At 36.4% G+C, this 26,273-nt stretch overlaps 1 protein-coding gene across 1 annotated transcript; it reads right to left on the bottom strand.

Annotated features, from left to right (window-relative positions):
- Positions 1-20,045: 20,045 nt before the first annotated feature.
- LOC122520458 lies at positions 20,046-22,040 on the bottom strand. The gene has a single exon (XM_043640519.1). The coding sequence runs from the start codon at positions 22,038-22,040 to the stop codon at positions 20,046-20,048; it is 1,995 nt and encodes a 664-aa protein (XP_043496454.1).
- Between the last annotated feature and the right edge of the window lie 4,233 nt (positions 22,041-26,273).

Below are 26,273 nucleotides of genomic sequence, written 5' to 3'. Positions count from 1 at the left end.
TATTGGTCATCGATATTTCTTTCTTTTAACGCCTGTAACGCCTTAGCGAGAGAGTATCTTCAACAGCTATCGGAATTTTACCCGTTCAAACTTGCATTTGTTTACATAAGGGGGAACAAGCATGAGACCCTTTCTTTCTAGGAGACCGAATATCTTAGAATTATTCTATCGCATGTAACCTAAGCTTTTAGAAAATATTACCTATTTATTTTGGTTTATCTTTAGATTATCAACACCTTTAGAATTCTTTATGCCCATAGAATTACTATATAAATAATTTTATCTCGTGCGGTGGGCTACTCGGTTCGGCGTAATGTGACACCAAACATCACCTCGAAAGGTGACGCATCTACACTACGCTGATAAGTGCTATTAATCGCTATTTGGACCTTATCTACGTGCTTATACCACTTGTCAGGCGCGTCCATCGACATCTTAGTCAGTACCGAGATAATAATTCGATTAATTCTTTCAACCTGACCGTTTCCTCTCGGTATACCGGTGGTAGTTAGAACGTGCTCGACCCTTTCCGTTATACAATACTCTTTAAACTCTGTTGCCGTGAATGCGGTTCCCTTATCTGTAATAATACGTGTCGGATTACCGAATGTTCTCTGCTGTATCCCAAGTTTTTCTAACGTTTCCCGTGCGGTTGTCGTCTTAGTTGGGTATAGCCACACAAACTTAGAAAACCCATCTACCACTACCAAGATATGCTTATAAGCTTTACTCGTCGCTGTCATCGGACCTAGATAGTCGACATGATAAGTCTCGAGAGGTCTATCCCCCTTCGGTATCGGCTGTAACTGACCTTCCTTTTCCCCCTGCTTACGCTCCGCTAATATACACGGTACACAACAGCTGATGATCTTTTCGATTTTTTCTTTCAGACCCGGTATATAAAATTCTTCTCTTATTTTTTCGGCTACCTTTCGTACAGAGAAATGACCATTTTCGTGAATCTTTCTTATGATATTAGACTGCATGCTCGTAGGCAACACTATCACGTTCTTATCGTTTACACGCTTCATCAAAATATTTTCTAAAATATAATCTTCGTATGGCTCTTTTTCTACTACAAGACGTATGACACGTAATCTTTCCTCTTCTTCCTGTTTCTTTCTTATATTTTGTAATAATGTATCTTCGATACACATTACCGGATAACGACTAAGTGCATCTACATGCTTCATTCTTTCTCCTGGACGGTGTTCAACTTCAAAGTCAAATTCTTCCAATGACAACGCCCACCTTGCTACCTTCGGTGCTAACTCCCTTTTCTTAAGCGTCTTTTGGAATGCCTGGCAATCCGTAACTAACTTAAATCTTATTCCTAACAAATAGACTCTAAACTTTGAACTGCTTTAATTATCGCTAGGACTTCTAATTCATACGAATGGTACTTCCTCTCTGCTTCCGACGTTTTATAACTCATGTAATGAACCGGATGGTAATTATTTTCGTTGTCGTCTTTTGCAATAATACGGCGCCAAACCCGTTATACTTGCATCAGTATGCAATTCCGTCATTGCTCCGGGGTCATAAATACGGAGCACCGGCTCTTGAGACAAAAAATACTTTAATCGCGAATACGACTCTCTTTCAACGGTATCAAAGACAAATGCCTTACCTGCCTTTAACAAATCTGATAATGGTCTTGCTATCTTAGCGTAATCCTTAATAAATTTACGAAAATATCCTGTCAGACCTAAGAAACTTTGAATTTGTTTTCTATTCTTCGGTTCCGGAAACCGCTGTACCGCTTTTATTTTCGTGGGTGATGGCCGAATACTCCCATTCCACACCACATGTCCTAAGAACTCAATTTCCTCCCGCAGGAACTTGCACTTCTTCCAATTTATAATTAACCCGTTCTGAGCTGCTACCGTTAACGTTATTTCCAACTTTCTACACGCATCTTCGTAATCGATACCTGGGATAATAAGATCGTCCATGTATGTTAACACTATTTTCTTCCTTACCAAATCGCCAAAAACCTCATCAATAAATCTTAAAAACTGGCGGGACTGCTACATAACCCAAAAGGTGTTCCAAGAAACTCAAATTGCCCGTCTGGAGTAACAAACGAAGTGAATTTACGGCTATCTTCCTCAATCTTGACATGAAAAAACCCGTTCTTAAGATCAATTGTCGAAAATACCACTCCCTGTGTCAACGCATCGAGACAATCTTCGACAATGGCATTGGAAATCGATCTCTTATCACCTTTGCATTTAATTTACGGTAATCAATACAAACTCTGTAAGTTCCGTCCTTCTTAGGTACCACTACTACCGGACTACTATATTCACTTGTACTGGGTTGAATTATTCCCTCGTCCAACCATTCGTCTAATTGTTGCGTAACTATTTTTTCTCTTTCGGAGCTAATCTCCTCGGCCAAGAACAAACTGGAATATTATCCGTCAACTTTATTTTTGTCTCTGTTCGCGCGTCTGGTTTAGTATTTGGCTTACAATTTTGTATTAATTCTTTTATGCGCACCTTGTACGGTTCTTTTACGTCTATTTCATCCGTATCTACATATTTTATTTCCATTATCGCCTTTATATCTTCTACTTCTTTATTTGCATTCATATCGTCTGTATCCGTCCGTCGCTCCCACCAACATAACCATAGTCGCTCGATTTTACCGATCCCTCGCTTATCTCCTCGCTGAGTCTTTTGTCTGGTCGTCTTATTTCTACTCGCCCTTTATTTATACGAACGTCTAACTCTTTCAGCAACTCTCTTCCTAAAAGAACTTCGTATCTCATATCTGACTGACTTACTACAAATACATCCGTTTTATATCTACCGTCTTCGATATCGATATTCACCTCACATCTCCCTATTGGCTTCGTTATCGCATTACCAAACCCTGCCAATCGTCGAGTGGTTTCATATAATCTTGGTCTTCCTAATTTATTATATAGCTCTGAATTTATAATGCTTACTTCGCTGCCCGTATCTAATAACGCATATGCTAACAAACCGTTAATCCTGATCGCAACTCTATCCGTAGTAGATTGAACACAATTGATACTTGCTTTATTTTCCGACGGCTGCTGTGATTTATTACAATGACTCGCTATGTGACCGAAATTATTACATTTAAAACATTTGAGACCTTTTTCTTTGTCTGGACAGAAACGATAATATGTGCTTCCGAACCGCACCCGTAACAATGGTCTTTCTTTATCGCCGGAGATCTACCGATACGTGCCGACGCTACGTTTCCTTGATTATTTTTTCTAAATCGCGTTCCTTGTACGTTACTTTCTTTAAGTTTATCAAGTATTTGAATATTATTTTTAAATTCTGTGAGCGTTCGGGATCCGTACAATACTGCCTTATCGCGACGTTCGCCTAACAAACCATCCGCCATGTACTGTATAAGGGCGTCTTCTTTGATGTTACCTTGATTCGCGATTTCTTGCATACTATAAATGTACAAACGATTACTTTCGCCTGGTTGTTGTCTACGCTTGGACAACTGCTTATGAATCGTTGCTGAATTTACCTTTACCTGAAATTCCCTAATCAAACTACGCTTTAAGCTGTCCCATGATTTAATTTCTCTTTCGAACGATATAAATTGTCTTGCCGCTCCTTTTAACATACGTTTCCCGTAGATAAACTTCTGCAAATCGTTCCATCCCAACAATACGCTGGTATCTTCAAAATCGTGGATCCAATGATCTATCAGTAGCTTATCCTCTCCGTTGAAATATGATAGGCTTTCTTCCACATCCTTTATGGAAAACGAAGCGAGTTGTTGCGTAGCAACGCTAACTGCTCCTCCTTCCCCGCGTTGTCCACCTCTCTGTGATTCTTCTTCTCGTTTGCCTTCGTCTCCTTCTTCTTCTTCTTCTTCACTTTCTTCGTCTTCGCTTTCTTCATCTTTCATCGCATCTTTTAAGCGATTTCTTAACGCCTGCTTATTTCCGACTGTGGATAACCTTAACTTCTTCGCCGCTTCTTTTAACTCCCTTAATTTCATGGAGTCAATCTGCTCATAGGTGTAAGTGACGGCTTCTTCCTCGACTGCTTTACCTTGACGCTTTCGTTCTTCAACTCGTCTTCTTAGTGACGTGTTTTCAACGGTCTTTTCGTTCAATTCCTCACGTCTAACTTCCTGCTCATCCGTACTTGTTTCGAGTGTTACCTTCAATTGAGCCATCGTTCAAACAGCTACTTTTCTAATCTTAATGTTTCTTTATCGTCCTCCTATATCCCCGTTACACCAACACTACCGATTACTTCACAACTTTACTTTAGTAATCACGCGTGGTCAACTTTCCTCGCGCAACACTCTTAATCAACTTAGAATCGGATTCACACTGCTGGTAATTGTAACGCAACTTTCGACTTGATACAACTTTATGCAACTTCACACGACTTTTACGACTTTATACGACTTTATACGACTTTTTATTGCACACATGAAATCTATTCTCTTTTAATCCCGGCTGAGCCCCCAAAATGTAGGATTCCTTTCTCTTCTCATCAGTCTTTCTACGAATATCTGAATATTGAAGATCAGGAATACTGGTGTTAATAATAAATTGTTCTTAAAGATGAATAGACCGTTTCAATGTAAATGCAATTTAATCTGATACAATTCAATACAGTAATAGATGTTCGCTGCTTAAAGGCTAAACGATGACTAACTTAGATCTTTGTGCTTTTGTCCACTGTTTACTTGCATAGCAACGTACCGCTGCACGTCGCTACATCCCAACGGCCCTACCAACCATATCGTATTTTTTTCATAGTCCCTTTGTCTAATTTCCCTTCCACATATATATATTATTTTCGTTATAAAAATGTAATTTTAAAATGTCATATAATCAAGAATCAATAAAAGAAATATTTGATCTACTTTTAAGATGAAAAAATTAGTCTCCTGTTGATTTCGAAGAGGACAGATGTACGTCGAAGTTATATTCCTTGTTTTTAGACTACAATATGCAATTCCCTCAAGAATTATCAATCATTTAAAGTATATCACATATTTTAATGTACTTTACTAATATTTTGAATTGTTTCTATTAAAATACATTGTTTTAACGCTCCTGTCCGATGATGAGTTTCAGTTGAATATTTTCATCTAATAAAATATTAGATCAAAATTATTTAATATTTCAAGTATATTAATGAATAATGTAATTTTTAAGTAAATGTGTACTATGTGTTAATCTTTCTTTACTAAGTAATTAATTGATTTTAATACCAGAAAATAATTAAATAAAATTTGGTAATTACTGGCAGTGTGTAATAATACTGAAATATTATTTAGAATGCAGAAATGAGTTTGAAGAGGGAAAATTTGGTAGTTTCAATAAAACGAAAAATCAACAAATTACGAAGAATAAGTTTAGGCGATTTCGTAAAGTCAGTTTCTATGGGTTTTGTAGGAGAATCTACTGCAAGGGGAAGATAGAAAATGGTATGGAGGGGCACAGATTATGCGCGTTGAATCCACACGCAGCTGAAGTGAAACTAATGTTTTTGAAATGAAAACTTCTTAAAGATCGTTGTGATTTGAAATCGATGAAACGCGCAGTCGATAAAAAGCAGGTGTTGAAACGAAAATGACGTACCAATATTAAAAAGAACCAAACATATACTTCTATAGAATTAAGCCTGCGAGAGAATGAGATAGAATACAGTTTACTGTGTTTCCTGTTATCGCGGTCCCTGTTTCGTGCGGTGTTTCGTAACCTCCCTACTCTTTTCTACTAAGCGATGTACATATGTGTGCTCGTTATATCTATAATATATCGAATATCTATATTGCCTTGCTTTATACTTGTTTTGTTTGTCCGATCGTCCACGTGTGTATGTTGTACGTGAATATTTTTTATATCACTAATCTTATTGAATTGTTAGATTTTATTCAAAGTATATAAACGATTTATCCATATAGATATATTTATTATAGGTATCGAACAAGTAAACGGTTTAATATAGTTTTCTTTCCTCCTGCAAGTTTATCAAATATATAGCTACACATTGAATGTTATTGAAATATGCGTGAACCTGGTAAGAATAGTCATGGAAAGAAGAAAAGAACAATAAAGGAAAAAAGATTAGAATTCTGAGAATGAGTATAAAGAAAGGTGACACTAGCAACGTACCTGCGGTAAGAACAATAAATCGCTCCAAAAAATAGCAACAGAACAACTGTTATAACAGGACGAAGTCCTAATAAAAAAAAGGAGAAAGAGAGGAAGTATAAGGAAAGAAAAGTTCCTGTAAAATGTCAAAAAATACGCATTGTAAGGATAAATAAGAATCAAACATTGGTACATTAGATTATTTTAATTTTAGAAGTTTTTTACAAATTACTGTGGGACAATGAATTTCGGTCATTTTTACAGATATCAGGAATAGAATGACGAGTCTTAAAAAAGCAGTAAAAATCTATACAAATGGAGATATAAGATATATGCATAAATATACATATCTATGTTACGATAAAAAAAAACACACAGAAATGAATTCATTTTTTTTCAAAAATATGTCCTAAAAAATTTTATCTTTGTTCAGATTATTTATTGAACTTTGTGATAAGAAAATCCGTAAAAAGACGCACTTTTACGTCACACGGTTTGATATTATGAAATATAACTGATAGATTACTAACTATGTATCTACATTGTCATAGGTAGTGCCTGTTCGTATCCCCTAGAAAACGACGAATTCGACAACCGACGACTAGGAGAGGCTAACTAAGTCGAAACTAGAAAATAAGAGCAAGCGATTTCATATATTGGTTAATATTCTTTATTTGACCTCTTGTCTTATCTTTTGTATTATATTTTATTGTATAGCTTTATTTGCGTTTATTCTTCTTCTTATTATTATTATAATTATGTAATTTAATTTATCATTTTTTATCTTTTATCACATTTTATCATTTTTTAATTTATTATTTTTATATTATTTATATTATTATTTCTCTTACATTATTACTCTCGAACTACCTTTGACTTACTGTGAGCTCAACAGAGAGTATGAGTGTATTTTATTTTGTAATATAAAAAGTGTTAATTGTAAAATCAGTGATCAGTGTTTTCTACACCAGTCAAGTAAGTTTTATCCATTAGTCTGTTACATTCATTTCTATTGAAATTTCGCAATATTTTTGGTCACCAAACGACACCTTCCTGTGTTTGTCTCCTTTTCCTTATACTTGTCAAGACTGCATAGATAGGGTAATTTGGTTAATATATTTTTTAGGAGAAAAACCTAACTGGCGCGCAACATTTAATTTTTTTCAAATTAATAAATTTTATATTGTCTAAACTCAGAGCCCTGGGAGCCACATTACCAAGGCCTCGCCAGTTGAAGGATTACCTCCTTTAGTATTGAAACGAAATTACTCAAATCTCAACCTCAATTTATCTTGGTCATTTGTTCATCGATTATTAAGGTTAATTAGGGTTTTATTGCAAAGATTAACCTTTAAATTTCATTTTTATGCATTTTTGAAATCGCAGGATTATTACAAACTTTATATAAACTTTGCATTTAGGAACATGTGTTCACGTTCACATATATAAATTCATTATATACGAATAATTTTCTACAACATGCCATATTTTTCTAGAGTAAAACGTAATATCGTAGAGAAAATGTTTTCTGCAGGTTTTTAAAATGACGAAATTGTTGTACTTCGAAGTAAATTTTCCTTTGATGCATGAGTTCCAGAAATATGTTCGCTTTTCCGAATTGTATTAAAATGTTTTTTATCGTAAAAGAAAGTAAACAATATCATAATATAAATCAGCAAAAGTTTATTATCACATATTTTGAAAATTCTTTTTTTGCAAAATACTTTTTACAAAACGGAACAAAATAGAATGTATATGAAATATTAAATATTATGATTTCGAGCGCACAACCATGCCAAATACATAAAAACGTTATTTATTCTTTCAGTAAAAGTGTATAATCAATTAACAGGAAAGACAACACATTTATTTTAAGAATGATAAGTATGATCCGACAATATTATCGTGATGAGAGATTCTGCAATATCGTGTCAATGCTTATTTACACTTGGAAGGAAGCACAAACATAAATATCCTATAAAAATTCAATGAAAAAATGCAATCTAATAATTAGAAATTTTAAAGTCAAATAGGAAATACATTCTATTACAAAAGTTCTATTTTTTTTAAAAAGTATGAGATAGCGTCGTTTCAGGTAATGAAAGACATTACTGTTCATTGATTGACGGGAAAAAATTAAAGATTATTAATAACTAATTTCTCCTTCGTACAGATTAAAAATGAATTATAGTGCGAAAATAATATACTTACATTAACAAGCTATAATCAAGATTAGAATATGTTAAAAAGTAAAAATAATAATGTTGTACTTGTAGAATACGAAAATTATATTACCCTTGAAAAATATATTCACAGAATTAATAAACTTATTCTTTCTACATAGGTGTTCAATCATTTTACTGGAAGAGAAAGCGCACTACTTTCTACAACGATAAGAAGTTTCTGACAATTCCACCACTATTAAAGATCTTTAAAGACATTGCCCTTATTTCACTTACATTGGGATATTCTTTTGCAGTAATATTCCATTAAAAGAATTGAAGAAGAGGGGCATCCAAGTAATTGCTTATTTAAATAGCAAATGGAAAATGCATTATACTAGAAAATTTTTTATTAATGCAAATTGTATCTTCGAGCGTCGAAGCAGGTATTAAAAGACATTATTGTTTATTCACTTACAAGTAAATAATGTAAACTTGTATTAACTAATGTCTTCTTTAAAGAGAATCCATTTAAATTATTATGCGAATATAATGCAGCTGCAGTTACGAGGAATAATCAAGACTAGAATCTGTTAGAAGGTAAAAATAATAACTTTGTATAAAGAAGAAACGTTTAATATAATTCTTTTAAAAAATATTTATTCTAAGCATTCTTTTACTGATTGATTCTTTCAGTAAAAGTGTAAAATCAATGACCAGGAAAGACAACAAATTAATTTTAACAATGATAAGTATGGACCGACAATATTATCATGATGAGATATTCTGTAAGACTGTTCCCAGTATTGGATAGTATTTTAGTATTGATGACACGAATCGAACCGGAGAGCATATTTCAGCGATTATCCAACTACACGACTATTAAAAATCACAGCTCGGTGTAGAAGATGGATCAAAACTAACTCATATCGGGGAGAAATCTCGACCAGGGAAATAATAGACTCGGAACGACAGGTACTCAGACTCATTCGAGACAAACAGTTTCGTGCTGAAAGGGAAAGATTGACTGATTCGGGGGGAGTTAAAAGTACAAGACTCGCTGCGCTAAACCCGATCATCGACGAAACAGGCTTGATTCGAGTAGGAGGACGATTAAGGAACACGAACTTACCTTTCCAGGAGAAATGCCCAATATTATTACCATCTCATCACCACGTGACCGATCTCCTCATTCGGAAATTTCACGAACAAAATTTTCACGACGGTATACAAACCACCCTATACTCCATACGACAACGATTTTGGCTTTTAGACGGCAAAAATCAAGGGCGGAAAATTGTACGTCATTGCGTACGCTGCATTTGATTCCGTGAGTCTGGCATAAAGTGCAAAATGGGCGATCTACCGAGATCTTTAGTCCAAGAAATCATCGCATTTTCCCATACTGGAGTAGATTTCTTTGGTCCACTCTATGCGAAAGAGAAGGAACATCGTAACAAGGGTCACATTAAGATATACGGGTGTATCTTCGTCTGCATGTGCATAAAGGCCGTGCATCTCGAGTTAATTCGCGACTTGACTACAGACGCGTTTTTAGCCGCCTTCCGACTTTTTACAGAGTCAAGAGCTATTCCGTCACACGTGTACTCGGATAACGGTACTAATTTCGTCGGGGCGAATAACCATTGAAAGATTTATATGCATTAATCGAATCGGACGAATGCAAAACGAAGATACACAATTTCGCGACCGACCAAGGAATATCGTGGCATTTTAACCCCCCACTATCACCTCATTTCGAAAGTCTATGGGAATCTGCTGTTAAATCTTTCAAACATCATTTTAGACGGGTGGTAGGAGAACATTTATTTACGTATGAAGAATTGTCCACATTAGCTAGAGATCGAAGCTATATTAAATTCGCGACCTTTATGCCCCATTTCGTCAGATCCGAATGATGCTACAGCTCTAACACCTGCCTATTTTTTAGTAGGAAGACCACTTAATATGTTACCAGAGGAAAACTACGAGAACATTCAAACAAACCGACTATCGTCATGGAAACATATTTCTAAGGTGCGACAGGATTTCCGGCGACGGTGGCACATTGAATATCTACGCAAGCTGCAGAAACATCAGAATTGAGTAATTCTCAATATAAGCTTGAGAAAGAAGCGATCGTTATTCTCATCGATAAGAACCAACCCTGTATGAGATGGCAACTGGGACGGATTGTAGACATACATCCCGGAGAGGACAACGTGGTTCGGGTGGTAACCGTAAAGACTGCCCATGGAGACATCAAACGGAACGCAACAACGATCTGCCCCTTATTAAATGACTGTTAAATATTTTCGAATGTGTATGTTATGCGAAATATTGATACATAATTTAATTTGCGATATTTAAGCTTGTACGTACAAGACGTATAAGACGCCTGGCCAGCGACGTTGTTACGATGTTAAACGATTTGCGGGAATCAAGGAAAACATACCGCGGAAGCGGAACCAAGGGTAACGAAACATTGATTCGGAACGAATCGTTGAGAGACATAATTTCTTATTTATCTGTAAAGAAAGACAGAGTTGATCACAAGGTGAGAAGTCTAATTTCTATTTCTTTTCAACCAGATTCCCCATTGTTGCTGCATCACAGGATACACTGAAAAACGTTGTGGTTCGCCTGAGTGGGTTCCACTTGCTCGTGTCCTACGTGGGCTCAATGGTCACATTATGAGTGGCAGCGGACTTGAAGATATCTGGGCAGTAACATACGCTCCAGCATCAGTGAAAAAGTTGTTGACAAAGCATGCTTATGCTCGTGCGATGCGTGCTCATATCTTGACATTTACCGCTCTGGGAGTAATGATCTGTCGTGAAATCGAAGGTAAAATAGTCAACAATACGACGAAGACCTCTTCTCCAAAGTTGGGGTAGAGAACCTCCGACTATCGGCGATTGTCAATCAGAACCTTCGATTACTTCGATTACTGTGGACTTGACTACACAAATTGCAATTTTTAAAAATCAAGGACCTACAGCACAATTATAGGTGCAATACTTTGAGTGTATCGTAATTGCGTTGCAATTTATATAGGCCGAACGCTCAGCAACTGGCAATTAGACCTTCAAAGTATTCGTAAAATGTTGCCAATTTTCCATGCTGCAGGCCATTTCAACTACGCTAAAAGCATTCAAATATATCTTCAAGATATGGTCAACATAGAGCTGATAATGACCGACGATGAATACCGAAGGTTCACAACGGAGGGGTATTTTACGGTGCGAAGGTCTTACAAAGCTTGGTGCGGTGTCTGGACAGACATGACGATTGAGCAAACTTTAAACAGGTTCTTCGGTACAGATCTGGAACATGGAAGAGGTGCTACACCTAGTTCATCGCACGATTTTTAAGAATAATGCCATCGTCGTTCTCAATTATTCAGTGCTTGGAAGATTATTGTGACGTCGTATCATTTACGAGTGAACAAATCGTCGATCTCGCCAACCATAGAAAAAAACGAGACGATGATGACGTAAAGAAATTTAATTTTTGGTTGGAGAAAAACCGTCCGTTTGAACTTCGAACTGTCTTGTGTTCCTTGTCAACGGTGATTGTCGGTGTGTTTACTACAAATCCTTCGGTCATCTTCGATGGATACACCGAGGGATATGTAGGAATAAAATCATACAAAAGATACCGCTGACGACAACGGAACATTGCACCGGATGTCGAGTTAAAAGAGAGCACTATAGTAACTTTAAATCAAAGAAGGTTTCTTTCCAATATAAAGAACAAGATGGGACTGGTGCAGATGCTGTCAGACTATGAAAGGTCTCAACGTAAAAAATGCAGAAGAAGATGCGGACGCGCTTATAGGAAGGACAGCGATAGAACTAAAACAAAACATGGACCGCGAAGTTGCAGTTGTCGGTAATGACACCGATCTGCTAGTTTTATTGATAGCGTTATCTGATTCCAGTCCTTTGTATTTTTACAAGATATCGCCAGGTGGTAACAAAAATACCTTGTATTATACAGAAGACCACGCACATCTTAAGCCGTATATTTTATTTGCTCACCCATTTGCTGGATGTGACACGACGAGTGCCATGTATGGAAAAGGAAAAAAGAGCATCGTGTCTTTCTGCAAAAAAATAACAATCTGCAGACCGCTGTAAAAATATTCAGTGATGCTCGATACGAAAAATTTGCATCGCTGGCCGTGCACACCAACGTGGAAATTCTCTTGGTGGCTTTACCTCCAACGCAACTCGTCCTGCGAGAACACGTTAAACGTACATTCTATCAAATCCAATCATGGTTGGGAAATAAATTAGATGCACGGGATTGGGGCTGGAAGCGAACTGCCACAATCCTGTCATGAATACTAAGGGTTCAGCGCCTGACAATTTGCTGAAAATGGTAGGTTCTCAAAAAAATTTGAATAGATTAAATAAATTAATGGTGAAACAAGTCGAATGAGTTAATTCAAGAAAATTAAAAATCGCAAAATAATTTTGTAAAATGTGAACCATATAGCGTTTCTCTTGTAAATTGAATACCAACGTTACCTTTGTTATACATGATTCGAAGAAGAAAACAAAAATTATTACGATATTTGGAATTTTGCAAAAATTTGCACGACTCAATGATTTTTCAAAAATTCACGATTTTTAAAGTCTATATAAAAATCTATATAAAAAATCATATACATTATCTTCGCACGCAAATTCTTAATCTTTTTCCTTACATGTTTTCTACTTGTCTATGTTTAGGTACAGTGTGCGTGGACGGGAGAGTGCAATACTTTGCATGCAGCTGCCACAAAACAGGGATGCTTCGCACAGATCTGTGCAAATACTGTGGAGGACAATCCTTCTCCAATTTTTCAGTCAGCACAATTGATAATACAGCGGAAATTCGAGCAGAAGAAAGAGAAGAGGTTGACGAGAATATGCAAACAAATGAATTCCTCAATATTACCGCAGATATAGAAGACCCCCCCTGAGTTTTATAATTATGAGAAATTTCACGAAAACGATATAATAATCGAATTACCTTTTAAAGCGAAGTTGATAAATGAATAGATTTTGTGTTTCATAAAAACTCCGACTCATCTTATTTTCGTTAAATGTTCGACCCATTCTTGAGGGAAACATAGTTTTCATTTAAAACAAAATCACTTAGTACATTTGGAAAAATAAAATCATTTAATTTCTTTACAATTTCAGAAATATCAAAATTAATTGCTATTTACACCGTTCGCGACTAACTTTGTCTTCATTATATTATACTAAAATATACAAATAAATTTTTGTGAGGCAAAAAATTTATATCAATTAATTATACTAATTAGTTTTATGTGTCGAGACACAAAATAATTCATTATTTTTACTCTCGACTAAATAATAATAGTTTCTGTTAAAATGAATTATTGTTTTTCTTTTATTCAAGGTTTATTATTTTTGACAATAAATAAAGAAACATAACCATCAAGATTCGATTTAAAAACGCCGCGCTTATGCGCCGATATATATAGCCCTTTGATTGCTAAAGGCGTATATATACGCCCTCGCACGTCTATCATATATACGAAAGGCGTATATATACGCCCTCACAAATCCATCAATATGTACGAAAGGCGTACATATACGCCCTCTGTATTTTTTAGCCATAACACTTTATTCTTTCATTATGGTTTTATATTTTTATTATTATTATATTAAAATTATCAAAATATCCTGTTAAAGTTGTCATATCCTGTGTTACATTATAAATTTTGGATTTTTTCTTTTATATTTACTTACCGATTATTATTGAAGGAATGTACAAAAGTTAAATATTAAAAGAGCTTAAAAGGTTACTTAATATAAATAAAAAAAATTGATATTTTTAATTTTTTTGCCATTATTATTTTTTAAACCATAAGAACAGCATCAAATTTCCGGGTACTGTTTTAGTCACTGTCAGTGTTTATCAGTCAGTGGACAACTAGTCGCAGCCAGTGCGGAAGTGCTGTGACGAAAGTGACCGAAAGCAAAGTGATCATTCGACGAAACATACGTTTTCTTATAACATAATAAAATGAATTAAAATTATGTATAGACAAAAAATAAATTCCACGTTTTTAGAATATCGTTTCATATATATCTTGAATTAATTTTATGTGTGGATATAAAATTCTTCTTTTTCAAATATGTATTAAATTTGATACACTAATAAATTTTTACGAGACAAAAAGTCAGTAATTTAATATTTTATAAAATACATAATTGAATAGGAAAATATTTAAATTTTAAATTCCGTCTTAAAGAGAATACGTATTTAATTTGATATACAATAAATTTTTGTGAGGCAAAGAATTTATATCAATTAATTATTCTAATTAATTTTATGGCGAGACACAAAATTAATTCATTATTTTTACTCTCAACTAAATAATAATAGTTTCTGCTAAAATGAATTATTTTTTTTTTTACTCAAGGTTCATTATTTTGACAATAAATAAAGAAACGGCGTGCTATAAGCATCAAGATTCGATTTAAAAGTGCCGCGCTTATGCGCCAATATATATAGATATACAGAACCCTCGACGCTCGATGGCCAAGATGTAAAATTCTGGCTTCCAAATGAAAAAATAGAAAGAGAGAAATATCTGTTTTCTTTCTCACTCGCACTCGTATACAGAACGCTCGACACTCGATGGCCAAGACGTAAAATTCTTGCTACTGAAAGAAAAAATATAAAAAGAGAAATATCAGTTTATTGTCTCACTCGCACTCGTATAGAGAACGCTCAACAATCGATGGCCAAGGACAATAATACTCGTTATCGCCTAAACAAATAGAAAGGGAGAAATATCGGTTTGTTCTCTCACTCGCACTTTCATTCAAGACCGAGAGTCCCGAAGATTGCCGAAGATCCTTCGTTTGTGTATTAGTGCACACGGACGCTCGCACGCACACTAGCCCGCTCGAATGTAAAAGCCGACTGAGAGGCGGGACTTGTTTCCCCACTCTTATAATTATTTTCCCATCTTCAATCCAATTTTATTCGCTTATTTTTAAAAATACGAAGATAACTCGTAAAACATTTTTTATGTATATTTTATTCTCTAAAACTTTTGTTTAAAACTTTTTTCGATTAAATGCCTAGATTCTAAGATAAAGCAATTTTTTACAAATTTTTATCTTTTTTACCCTTCTTCTCAAAAACGGCACCTTTCACCTCAAAAGATTAGCACTATTCGATTCAGCGTCGTCTACTTACCCTTATATCAAGTTTTCACCTTCTTTCCTGAAATCGAGGAAAACGGCCCCCCTTGACTGGACTATAAGAAGTACGACGAATAACAAAGAGTTAAGCACGACATGCAAGAGATAATTTTGTTAAGAAAAAAGACATTAAAAAATAACATAAAACACAACGATTATTAATTAATAATTTGGATAATTATAGAAACTTACGAATTTATCCTATCAAATTATATCTTTAAATAAATATATATTGTAATATATATGTATGTATCCTCTTCTTTTTTTCTTTAATTACTTAAAAAAGATAAATAAAAATTATTAAAATATTAAAAAATAATTAATCCAAACCTTACACTGTATAATTCTTAAACCGCATGTCAAATTCAAACCACAGTCAAACGATTTTATCAATAGTTGGCTCAAACCTTATAAATAGCACTGTGATCTTACATTTGACTTTCTTCAGTTATTATAACTTTTACAATACACTATTACGATCTTTACCAATTAATTACTTTGATTTGATACGACTTTTTTGCAATCAAATGTTACTTTCACTAAAATCCGCTATTTTCTAAAAACACAAGGCGTTTCTTTACTCTACAGAAAATATAAAATGTTTCCAATTAAAAACTTTTCTCTTAACAAAATACAAATGTTTGCTTACTATCCTTACGTCCTAGGATCTTCTTTTTACCTGTTAAGCTCCGGATTTTTTTCGTCGAATCTTTTATATCAGGTACCCGATATAATTTTAATGCAAAAACTAAGGAAACGGATGACAAAACAAACATTTCCCAGGCTCGTGTCGTACCATTCACAAATAAAAGGTACGTATAACATTTAGTAAATATTTTAGAGATTTTGTATTCATTATCGTTCTTAGGAAATATAAACTACTCGACAAAGAATCAGTACTTCTACCCATATGCCCAGACTCATAGATTTTCGTGGATCCGAAGTCGTCTGGACTTCACCTCTAGAAGGTACACTCTTTGTTAATTCTTTAAATCGATGAACCATGTAGGCGTCAATGTAACCACCCAATAAGGATATAAAAGAGACCGTGAGATTGACCTCTCTTCGATTATTTTCAAACTTTGCACACTTGTAGTAGTCCATGACAATATTTGTTGTAATTTTTAAAAAAGTAGATATTTAGTCGTTTTCAAAAAAACGAGGGTAGAAATTTCGCAAAAGTGGTTTTGCGTTTGATGTTGCCAGATCGATTCCTCGACAGAGAAAATATTTGTTTCCTGTCTTTTTATATTTTTTGTTTTCGTTATTGTAAAGTATGTTATAAGAAAACAGGAAAAATAATAAAGCTATAAAAATCTTGAGATCAAACTGGCACAAGAGTAGCCGAATGCATTGTTAGATATCGATAAACAATTTTAAAACAATATCTATCGCAACGAATGAATTCTTTAAATTACGAAAAGATAATTAAAGATCCAGCCGGTGTAATACGACTAAATACTATGCTGATTTTATTGTAACAAAAGAGCAGAATAAATCTTTAATTATTAGTAACTGTACTTGTAATTGTTTTATTTGTAATCAATACCAACGAAATCGAATTAAATTTATGTTAGTGTGTCTGTACGACGAATATTATCCTGAAAAATGTATCGTTCCAGGTACGTAAAAAAACAAATTTATTGTTTGGTATTTATTGTTTGTAATACTATTTATAATAATTATTAATATAACTTGCGTATAATAATGTTGATTTCTTAATAATAATAACGTTGACAAAAAGAAGAAACTTCACACGCTTTTTAATACAAATGCACCTCTTATTTTATTATATTCCCTAAAAATTAATATAATATACTCTATAGAGAAACAAAAGAAAATTCTTTAAACACGCTTTACAATAACGAAAAAAAATATAAAAAAATAAAAAAAGAAATATTTTCTTTGTCGAGGAATCGATCCAGCAACATTAAAGGCTTGAGATCATTTAAGCAAAATTTCTATTCCCATTTTTCAGCAATCGGTTGATTATCAAATTTTCTTAAAAGTATAACGAATATTCTCATGTACTTATTACAAGTGTGCAAAGCTCGAAAAAAAATAAGATGTGTCAATCAAACGGTCTCTTAGTTAGTAAGTCTGTTTTAATTAATAAGTCCGAATTCTGCATTCCGTAAAATCGAAAAAAGAAAATGAATTTGAGAGTCAGTAAAATACATTTATTTCCTGCGACTAGAATTATTCTACTTGTTTTGATTAAACCAGAGCCAGAGGCCTATCCCACCAGCAGCAGAAAAAGGTAAGCATTTTACTTTAATACTTAATTATCTACTTTTACTGCAATAAAAGTAAAATCAAGTTCATATTTTAACTACCCTCTTTCCTTCCAGTTTCTCACATTCAAATCTCATCACTCGCCAATCCAGTCGCAATTCTTTAGGTCATTTCCTGGTAATGACTTCAAAGTTTGACCAAAATAGACCATAACTTTTATTACGCCACAGGACGTAACACTATCATCCATTATTTTACAATTATTGTTAGTTTCAAGTTATGGTTACTTTTTCTTCTTCTTTTTCTTTTTGTTAGGGCTTTGTCCTGTTATTATTAAGATTACTTGATTACTAAATTATTTACTTCATTCAATACTTTTCAATATTTTCAAGATATATACTATATTTTTGGGTATAAAATATTATTTTATTTTACTTTATTATTTTATTATTATATTATTTAATATTTTTTTATTATATCATATACAGGGTATCTCAATTTTCTCTCCTCAAATATTACTAACATACTTTATAAATAAAAATAAGAAAAAAATTTTATATTAACATAGACTTTTGAATATTATATTAAAAAGTTATAATTAAAAATACGAAATGATTGGGAACTGTTTTTTTTGTCTAAAGTTATAACAACAAATTTGTGATTTATTTACAGAAATGAAAAAAAATGAATATGAAATAAGTAATACAATAGGTTACATTTTTCATAGATTTTTGTTCTATATTCATGATAACGGGTAGCATTTTGAAATGAAATTTTATATGACTTTAATCCGTGCGATAGTAACAAACAATACCAGATAATCATTATTTTATATTTTTGTTTACAACGTTTTAATAAAGCATTAAAAATCTTATGTTTAAATGATATTTTGTCTTATTTTTGCTTGTAAAATATATTGGTAACGTTTAGCGAGAAAAAACTACGGCACCCTATATATCACGATAATGTAATGAATTTAACATAATGTAGTTAGAGAAAGGTAATTTCCTACATAGAGAAAGAAATAAGTTCGATAACAGAAGAATGAACGGAAGTGACCCGTACTTTAACATCCGCCTGTGTCACACAAACAAAGTGATCTAAAAAACTCACGTCCAAATCAAGACACACCCTCCATTTCTATCATAGTGCATTATTTATTTTATGACATACAAAATAAAACGAACATTTACAATTATATCCTGTGTAAAAAGTAACAGAATTTATCAAATATAAAACATCCAACGTTAAAAGACGATAGAAAACGAGTAGTAATTATTTGTAAATATTTAAATGAGATTGTATGTCGCAGCACAATCTTTTTCTTATTCATCCCAGGAGAACATTTATTTCTTTTCTTTGTTTGTTTTTTCATTTCCTGATTTTATTTCTTACTAATTGAAATTATAATTTTAAATTTGCATTATTAACTTATAATTTCAATAATAATGGTGTTGATGCGACCGATGCCTTAATCGGTACTCCAGTGGATAGTAGTGAATCGAAAAATGCCCTTACGAGTGATATCGAGATTCCTTATTAATGGGAAGGAGGATAGGAAAATAAAGAACACAATAACAACTTTATTTGAGCCCAATCAGTACTAAAAAGTACGCTTTATTTGGCTCGTCAGGGAAAAGCCTTTCGGCATAAAAACCCTGGTTGAAAACGATGAAGAAGAATCCACAAATCCGGATAATTCTGGCCAAGTGCAGGACGCCTTTGTCCCTTGTCGTTGGCCGAACTTAGATGATATGGTATTACGCAATACAAAGAATTCTCCTTGAAGTAGTTCTCGCAAGTCTCAGCTAGATGAATCTCGAGCGATGAATCCAAGTGACAACCGGCGCAAAAACGCGCTGGCTTTTATACCAAAAGGCGATGCAATGCTGCACCAATCACCGAAAAGTCCGAGCATAACGCGGCTGTCGATACATATGATTGGCGTGATAAATGTAGTGGGAGAACGCGAGCTAGAATAAAGAAAGAGCCCTTGCAGGCATCTTAGCGCTACCGTGGTTACCACTAAAAACAACGATATTGCTTTGTCGCACGCGTCTAACGCTTTGGCAGGGCCGTACGCGCCTAGGTGCTTCGCCCTACTCACTCGTTGCATGGGATACGCAACATACTCCCCCCCTTGAACGGGCACCGTTCAAAATTTAAAAATCAAAATGCGCACACTTAAATACAAATTATAAACTATATATACATACTGTTAACCGCATATTACAATACATATTCAGTAATTAACGCGACTGAATTATAAAAAGAAAAAATTTTTTTTTTTTATAAATCGCTTGGTAAAGGAGAAAGACGTTTAATACCGCGCTTTACAAGACCGTTGGCAGTTTTTACGCTCGCTACGCGTGCTATACCGTCGGCTTCTTTATGTACTTCCGCGATACGTCCTAATGACCATTTGAGTGGAGGGGAATTATCTTCTCGCAAGATGACTAGTGTACCCGGACTTATTTTGTCTGCTGTGCCTCTGTGCCATTTTTTACGGACCGTCTGCTCGTTCAAATATTCCTTATTCCATCGGTTCCAAAAATGCTGTCTCATCTGCTGTACGTGCTGCCATTGGGACAGGCGCCCGGATGGTATATCCCTGTATTCGTCCTCTGGCAAACTCGTAAACGAATTTCCAATTAGAAAATGCCCAGGTGTAAGAGCGCGCAAATCATTCGGGTCATTAGACAGAGGCGTGATAGGACGCGAGTTAAGAATCGCCTCTATCTCGAGGACGTATGTTAATAATGCCTCGTAAGATAGCAATGTCTCGCCTATAATTCGAAATAGATGATATTTAAATGATTTTACGGCCGCCTCCCATAGACCTCCAAAATGGGGGGAACGGGGTGGGATGAAATGCCACTTGATTCCTTCATTTACCAAACTTCGCGAGACGCGCGCTTCTAGTTCGTTCGCCGCACCTACGAAATTAGTCGCGTTGTCGGAATATATGTCCGAACATTTTCCACGGCGTGCCATAAATCTACGCAAAGCTGCTAAAAATGCTTCAGTCGTTAGATCATTCACGAGTTCTAAATGAACGGCCTTGGTGCTAAAACAGACGAATACCGCCACATATATTTTCGCGCGACCACGGTTCCGGTGTTGCCTTTCCTTGATGAATAACGGACCGCAGAAATCTACGCCGGTGTGGATAAACGGACGATTCGGTAGAAGACGACTGGCAGGTAGATCACTCATAGGATATTGCGGCGTGGCGGGTTTTAAACGTCGACAAGTAATGCATTTATATATTACGCGCTTAACGCTACTTCGCCCATTTATTGGCCAAAACGATTCGCGAAGTGCGTTCAAAGTGGCTTGCGTACCACCGTGCCCTATTTGATGGTGCTTTTCGCGTATTATCGCGTTTGTAATTGTATGGTCTTTCGGCAATAATGCGGGATGCCTTTGCTCGTATGGCAAGTTGCTCCTTGCCAATCTACCTCCAACTCTTAATATTCCTAAATTGTCTACAAACGGGCTAAGTACGGAGAATGATGCGCAAACCTCTTTACCGGACTTGATTAATTTGATGATCTCGGGAAATGCTTCTTCCTGTATCAATCTAATCGCGATTATTTCCGCGCCTTTCAATTCGTCCACGGTTAACTCACCCATTATTCTTTTCTCTTTTAAATTGCGCGAGTTACGTGCGAATCTAACGCAATACGCGATAATGCGCTTTAATTTGACGAACGAGGAGTACCGTCTAAATAGTTCGAACGGAGTAGCTACCCTTGCGTGAGTTACAATCCTTTTCTTTTCCGGGATTTCGATTGGTTCTAATCTACTATGCGGCCAATTTGATTCCGGCTGGATAAGCCATACAGGACCGGACTTCCAGAGCTTACTTTCACGGAGTTCGGCAGGTGTAACGCCGCGAGAAATTAAATCCGCGGGGTTATGTTCGGACGATACATGACGCCACAGCTCGCGAGCTGTGCTCTCTTGAATTTCAGCTACGCGATGTGCTACGTAGGTTTTTAACGTGTGAGGCGGAGTGTTGAGCCAATGCAAAACTACCGTAGAGTCCGTCCAAAATATTGTACGGCAGAAATCATTTCTACGCAAAGCATTTTTAGTGGCCTTAAAGAGACGCGAAAGTATTAAGGCGCCGCAAAGTTCTAGTCGCGGAAGCGATTGCGTTTTAAGCGGCGCTACCTTGGATTTGGCGCAGACTAATCGTAAAGTGGGATTTTTTCCTAACGTTTTAACATAAATGCACGCGCCGTAAGCCCTTTCGCTCGCGTCACAAAAACCATGCATTTCCATTTCTTCTCCATCACCTGCTACGTTGCGCGCGAACCTTATCTCCTCGAGCGTGTGGAGATTTTGGCGGAACTCCTGCCATATTTATATATATCGGCGGGGACATCTTCGTCCCATGTTGATTTTAATTGCCATAGCCGTTGCATCATCAATTTCGCGTTGATTACTACCGGTCCTAATAAACCTAGCGGGTCGAATAACTGAGAAATTTCGGATAATATAACACGCTTAGTAACCTTCGATGGATCAGCTGCTCGCTTTACCGTATAGCCTATGTTGTCTTCGGCCGCGTTCCAATTAACACCTAATGTTTTTATTGTTCCTGACGAATCTAAATTTATGATGTTATTATCTGCGGTATCTAAGTCCTTTAGAATCTCGGCGCAATTTGACGCCCATTGTCGCAAATGCATGCCTGCCCCTGCGGTTATACTTATTAACTCGTCGCGGACTTGCTTCGCTTCCCTAACCGTACGCGCTCCGGTTAACAAGTCGTCTACATAGAAATCTTCTTTAAGCGCGATGGCAGCTCTCGGGAATCTGTTAAATTCGTCGCTCGCGAGTTGATGTAACGTACGAGTTGCTAAAAACAACGCGGAGGCAGTTCCATAGGTTACTGTATTTAATCTATATGTTTTCACGGGATCACTTTCCTGTCGACGCCACAGTATAGTTTGATATTTGCGATCGCGCGGATCAATTATTATCTGCCGATACATCTTCGCGATGTCCGCGGTAATAGCAATAGCATGTGATCTAAATCTTACTAAAAGTGCAAATAGATCCTCCTGTATGGTTGGGCCAACCATTAATACGTTATTCAAAGATTTCCCGTTGCTGGTTTTTGCCGACGCGTCGAACACTACTCGCAATTTGGTCGTAATACTAGTATGCTTTAATACAGCATGATGCGGTAAATAGAATCTATCTTCGATAGATATATATAGGTGACGAAAATCTGACTCGTTTGGTCGTCTGAGAGGACCTTGAGGAAGATGAGATGGTCGACTTTACAATGGATCTGTGAGGACGATGTGCGTAATGAGATGTCCTACCTGTTTCTCATTCTGAGGACGACTTTTTTGAAGAGTCCTTAGAAGAACTCTTCTTGATAGATATGGGTTTGGTAGGAGATGATCGAGTTAAAGATGACTTTAAGCTGGAGGATCGGCGATGAGATGACTTAGAACTGGAGGATTGGCGATGAGATGACTTTAGAACCGAAGATTTCCGACGGTCCTCTCTCGGTGACTCATCCGAGGATGCCAGTGAGCTCTGAGAGGGCGAGACTCTCTGAGATGTCTGTGTTGTTTCTGATAGAGTGCTCGAAGACCTTGAGATTGCAGAGATGATCTTGATTTTGGAGGAGATGTCCTAGGCGATGGAGGAGATGTTCTTGGCGATGGAGGAGATGTCCTTTTCTCGAGATAAATGAGCGTGTGATGTCGATCTCCACACTCGTTGCATCGTCTATTACTCCTGCACTGCCTGACGTTATACCTGCCTAGGCAATTGTAGCACAGGCGATATTCTGCGATGACTTTCTCCTTCTTATGCTGGCTTAGATGCTTGAATAGGGGACAGAAAGCGATGTAGTGCCTGTGATTACAGTAAGTACAGGTATTAGAGAGGTCGTCTATAAATGGCATAGGATGTTTTTTAATTGTTCTTTCATCCATTTTTAACTGAGATGATCCGGAAGACTGAGATGTTGATGCTGGCGTAGTAGCCGAAACCTTTATGTTTAAGGCCCTAGCGTAGGACCTTGTGGGGGCTGATTTGGGCTGTTGAGATGTTCTTTTGCCCTCCCCGTAAGACCTACGAGTCTCGATATGTTCCAACGCTCTAGCTGTGCTAGTGAGATGACTTAAGAGTTGTTCTAGTGGTGGGAACTCGCGTGATGTTCCCAACCTTGTTCTCAGTCCTCGCGAGTTTTGTCGTCTAACGCCAATCCCACCTGATGAACTAGGATGTGATCCCATTGATCAACCGAGCATCCTAAAGTCTCTAGAGCACTTAGAGATGACGTGACGATGTTAATGATTTTGTGGAGGGATCCAGATGACCTTTCCTTGATGCGAGGAAGGGCCATCAGCCTATCGAGATGAGCTAGAATCAATAGGCGTTTGTTGTCGAACCTGTCAGACAACCTATTCCATGCTATATCGAAGGAATCAGCGGATAGCTTTAGATTTGATATGACTTTAGCCGTCTCTCCCTCCAAGCTGGTCCTTAAATAATGCAACTTCTCAACCTGTGAGAGGTCTGGGTTATTTTTTATCATAGAGGAAAATAATTCCTCAAAGGGTCTCCAGTCTGAGAAGGCACCTGAGAATTTCGGCAGCGAGATGTTCGGCAGTACCGTCCTTGGACGAGATTGTGTCTGAGATGTGACTGGCGGTACCTGTTGAGAAAGTTCCTCTATACGCTGGTTTAGTAGCGTAAGTCCAGCTAGATATTTTTGCATGGTCGTATCATAACGGTTATCTTTAAAGTAGGACTGTTCCATAGCCGTGTCTCGAGATGACGATACTATTCGGTCGTGTTCAGCATCGAACTTTTGCCACGCTGTTCGAAGCAGTTCCCTTGTGTCGACCGCGGTAGAGAGAATCATTGAACTAATGTTTTTGATGTTGGCTGTAAGGCTTGAGATGGTATCAGCACGCGCCTCCTGCAGCGCTAGTTTCGCAGCCATGTTGATGTAGGATTGCGATTGATACGTGAAACTATAAAGGAGTAGTAGGGCCGCCCCCACTACTTCCCAAGATGATCCGTGAGTGGGGAGATGACGATAAGTCTCGAGCGCTAGCTTCCAACGCCACCTAGATTTTCCCTAGCGAACTAGAAAAGCCACAACTAAACGAGCACTCGTTGCAGCACTATCACTCTCGGCTTTGGGAAGCCCACTATATAATGATATGTCTAAACTATTAGATGAAATACACACTGCGGTTCAAATTGCGCTTACGGTCCCTTGAACTGATTTTTCTGTCACAGCACAACGTCCTGGGTGCTCAGCAATGCGACAGAGGTGTGCGCGACATTTTTCACAAATTTTTTAATTCTGTTACACTTACACAAAACTCTAATATTCGGCTCGAAGGACCAAAAAATGTTCGAGAAATAACTAGTTGGGATAGAGATGAGCGAAGAGAAAGATCGGATAGTATTAAGAACAAGGATAATAGACGGACGAGATAGGCAAGTGGACTGTATTATTTTAATTTCTGATAGAGTTCGTATGTAACGAGATTTATTAAAATTTGTGAACAAAAGAAATAGAGATAGCAAAATTATAATATGATTTAATAACTAGTAATATATGGACTACGCCACATGTACCGGATATCACGCCACGTGTGCCGGAAGTACGTAGTACGAGAAGTCGTTAGCAAGGTAATAATAAATTTAATATGAGAATGGATAAAAATTAATGAAACGAGTAAGACAAGAATGAGAGGTCAGAGGTTAATAGATTTACCTGATATTTCGTTAATGAAAGTGAAAGATAGTGTAAAGAGATGATCAGTAAAAAGACCCAACACAAGGCTGGCCTCGTTGAAAAAAAAGAAAAAGAAAAAGAATTAGATGAGATGGAACGATGAGAGATGGAACGGTGAGAGATGGAACGTTGAGAGATGAGAAGAAAGAGAGATGTAGTCTAAGGAGATGATGCACAATTATTTTTGATTTCGAAAAGTACGTCCGCACAGATTAACTTATTAAACGATTCTACCTGGACCACGTCACTTTTCGGTTCGAGTCGAGGAACAGAGCGGAAGATAGAAAAAAAAACGATACACCAATTAGCGCGTTCCACGCTAGGAAGAGAGGACAACAAAACCAATAAGAGAATAACACGCAGAGGATGACGCTACAAGGGACCAATGATCTATGTATTTGCCAAAATTCCTCTAACACGGAGTCCTCCGGCGATTGGATTAAGCTTATTATAAGGAGGTGAAAAGGTGAATTAGAATAAAATAAAACACGTGGTTGAGCCAATAAGTGCAATGCTTTATTGGCTCGTCAGGGAAAAGGCCTTGCGGCAAAAAACCCTGTTGTTATCAGTACAATGGACGACGATGGATAACGGACATAGTCCGTGATCACTTCTCGTCACGATTACCCGGATGGGTAATCAAGTTGAAAGAAATAGAAATTATATCTCTCACCGTTAATTGCCGCCTCTACGTCTCTCTATCGTATTTATAATATCTGTAAGATACA

The sequence above is a fragment of the Polistes fuscatus genome, unplaced genomic scaffold (genome assembly GCF_010416935.1).
Source record: "Polistes fuscatus isolate 324 unplaced genomic scaffold, CU_Pfus_HIC Scaffold36, whole genome shotgun sequence".
NCBI lineage: Eukaryota > Metazoa > Arthropoda > Insecta > Hymenoptera > Vespidae > Polistes > Polistes fuscatus.
Note: the sequence above shows the minus strand (reverse complement) of the source record. Positions and strands in the feature narration are given on the sequence as shown.

Coding starts and splice junctions, on each gene's coding strand:
- LOC122520458 (XM_043640519.1), bottom strand. CDS start 22,040: ATGCATGGTTTTTGTGACGCGAGCGAAAGGGCTTACGGCGCGTGCATT.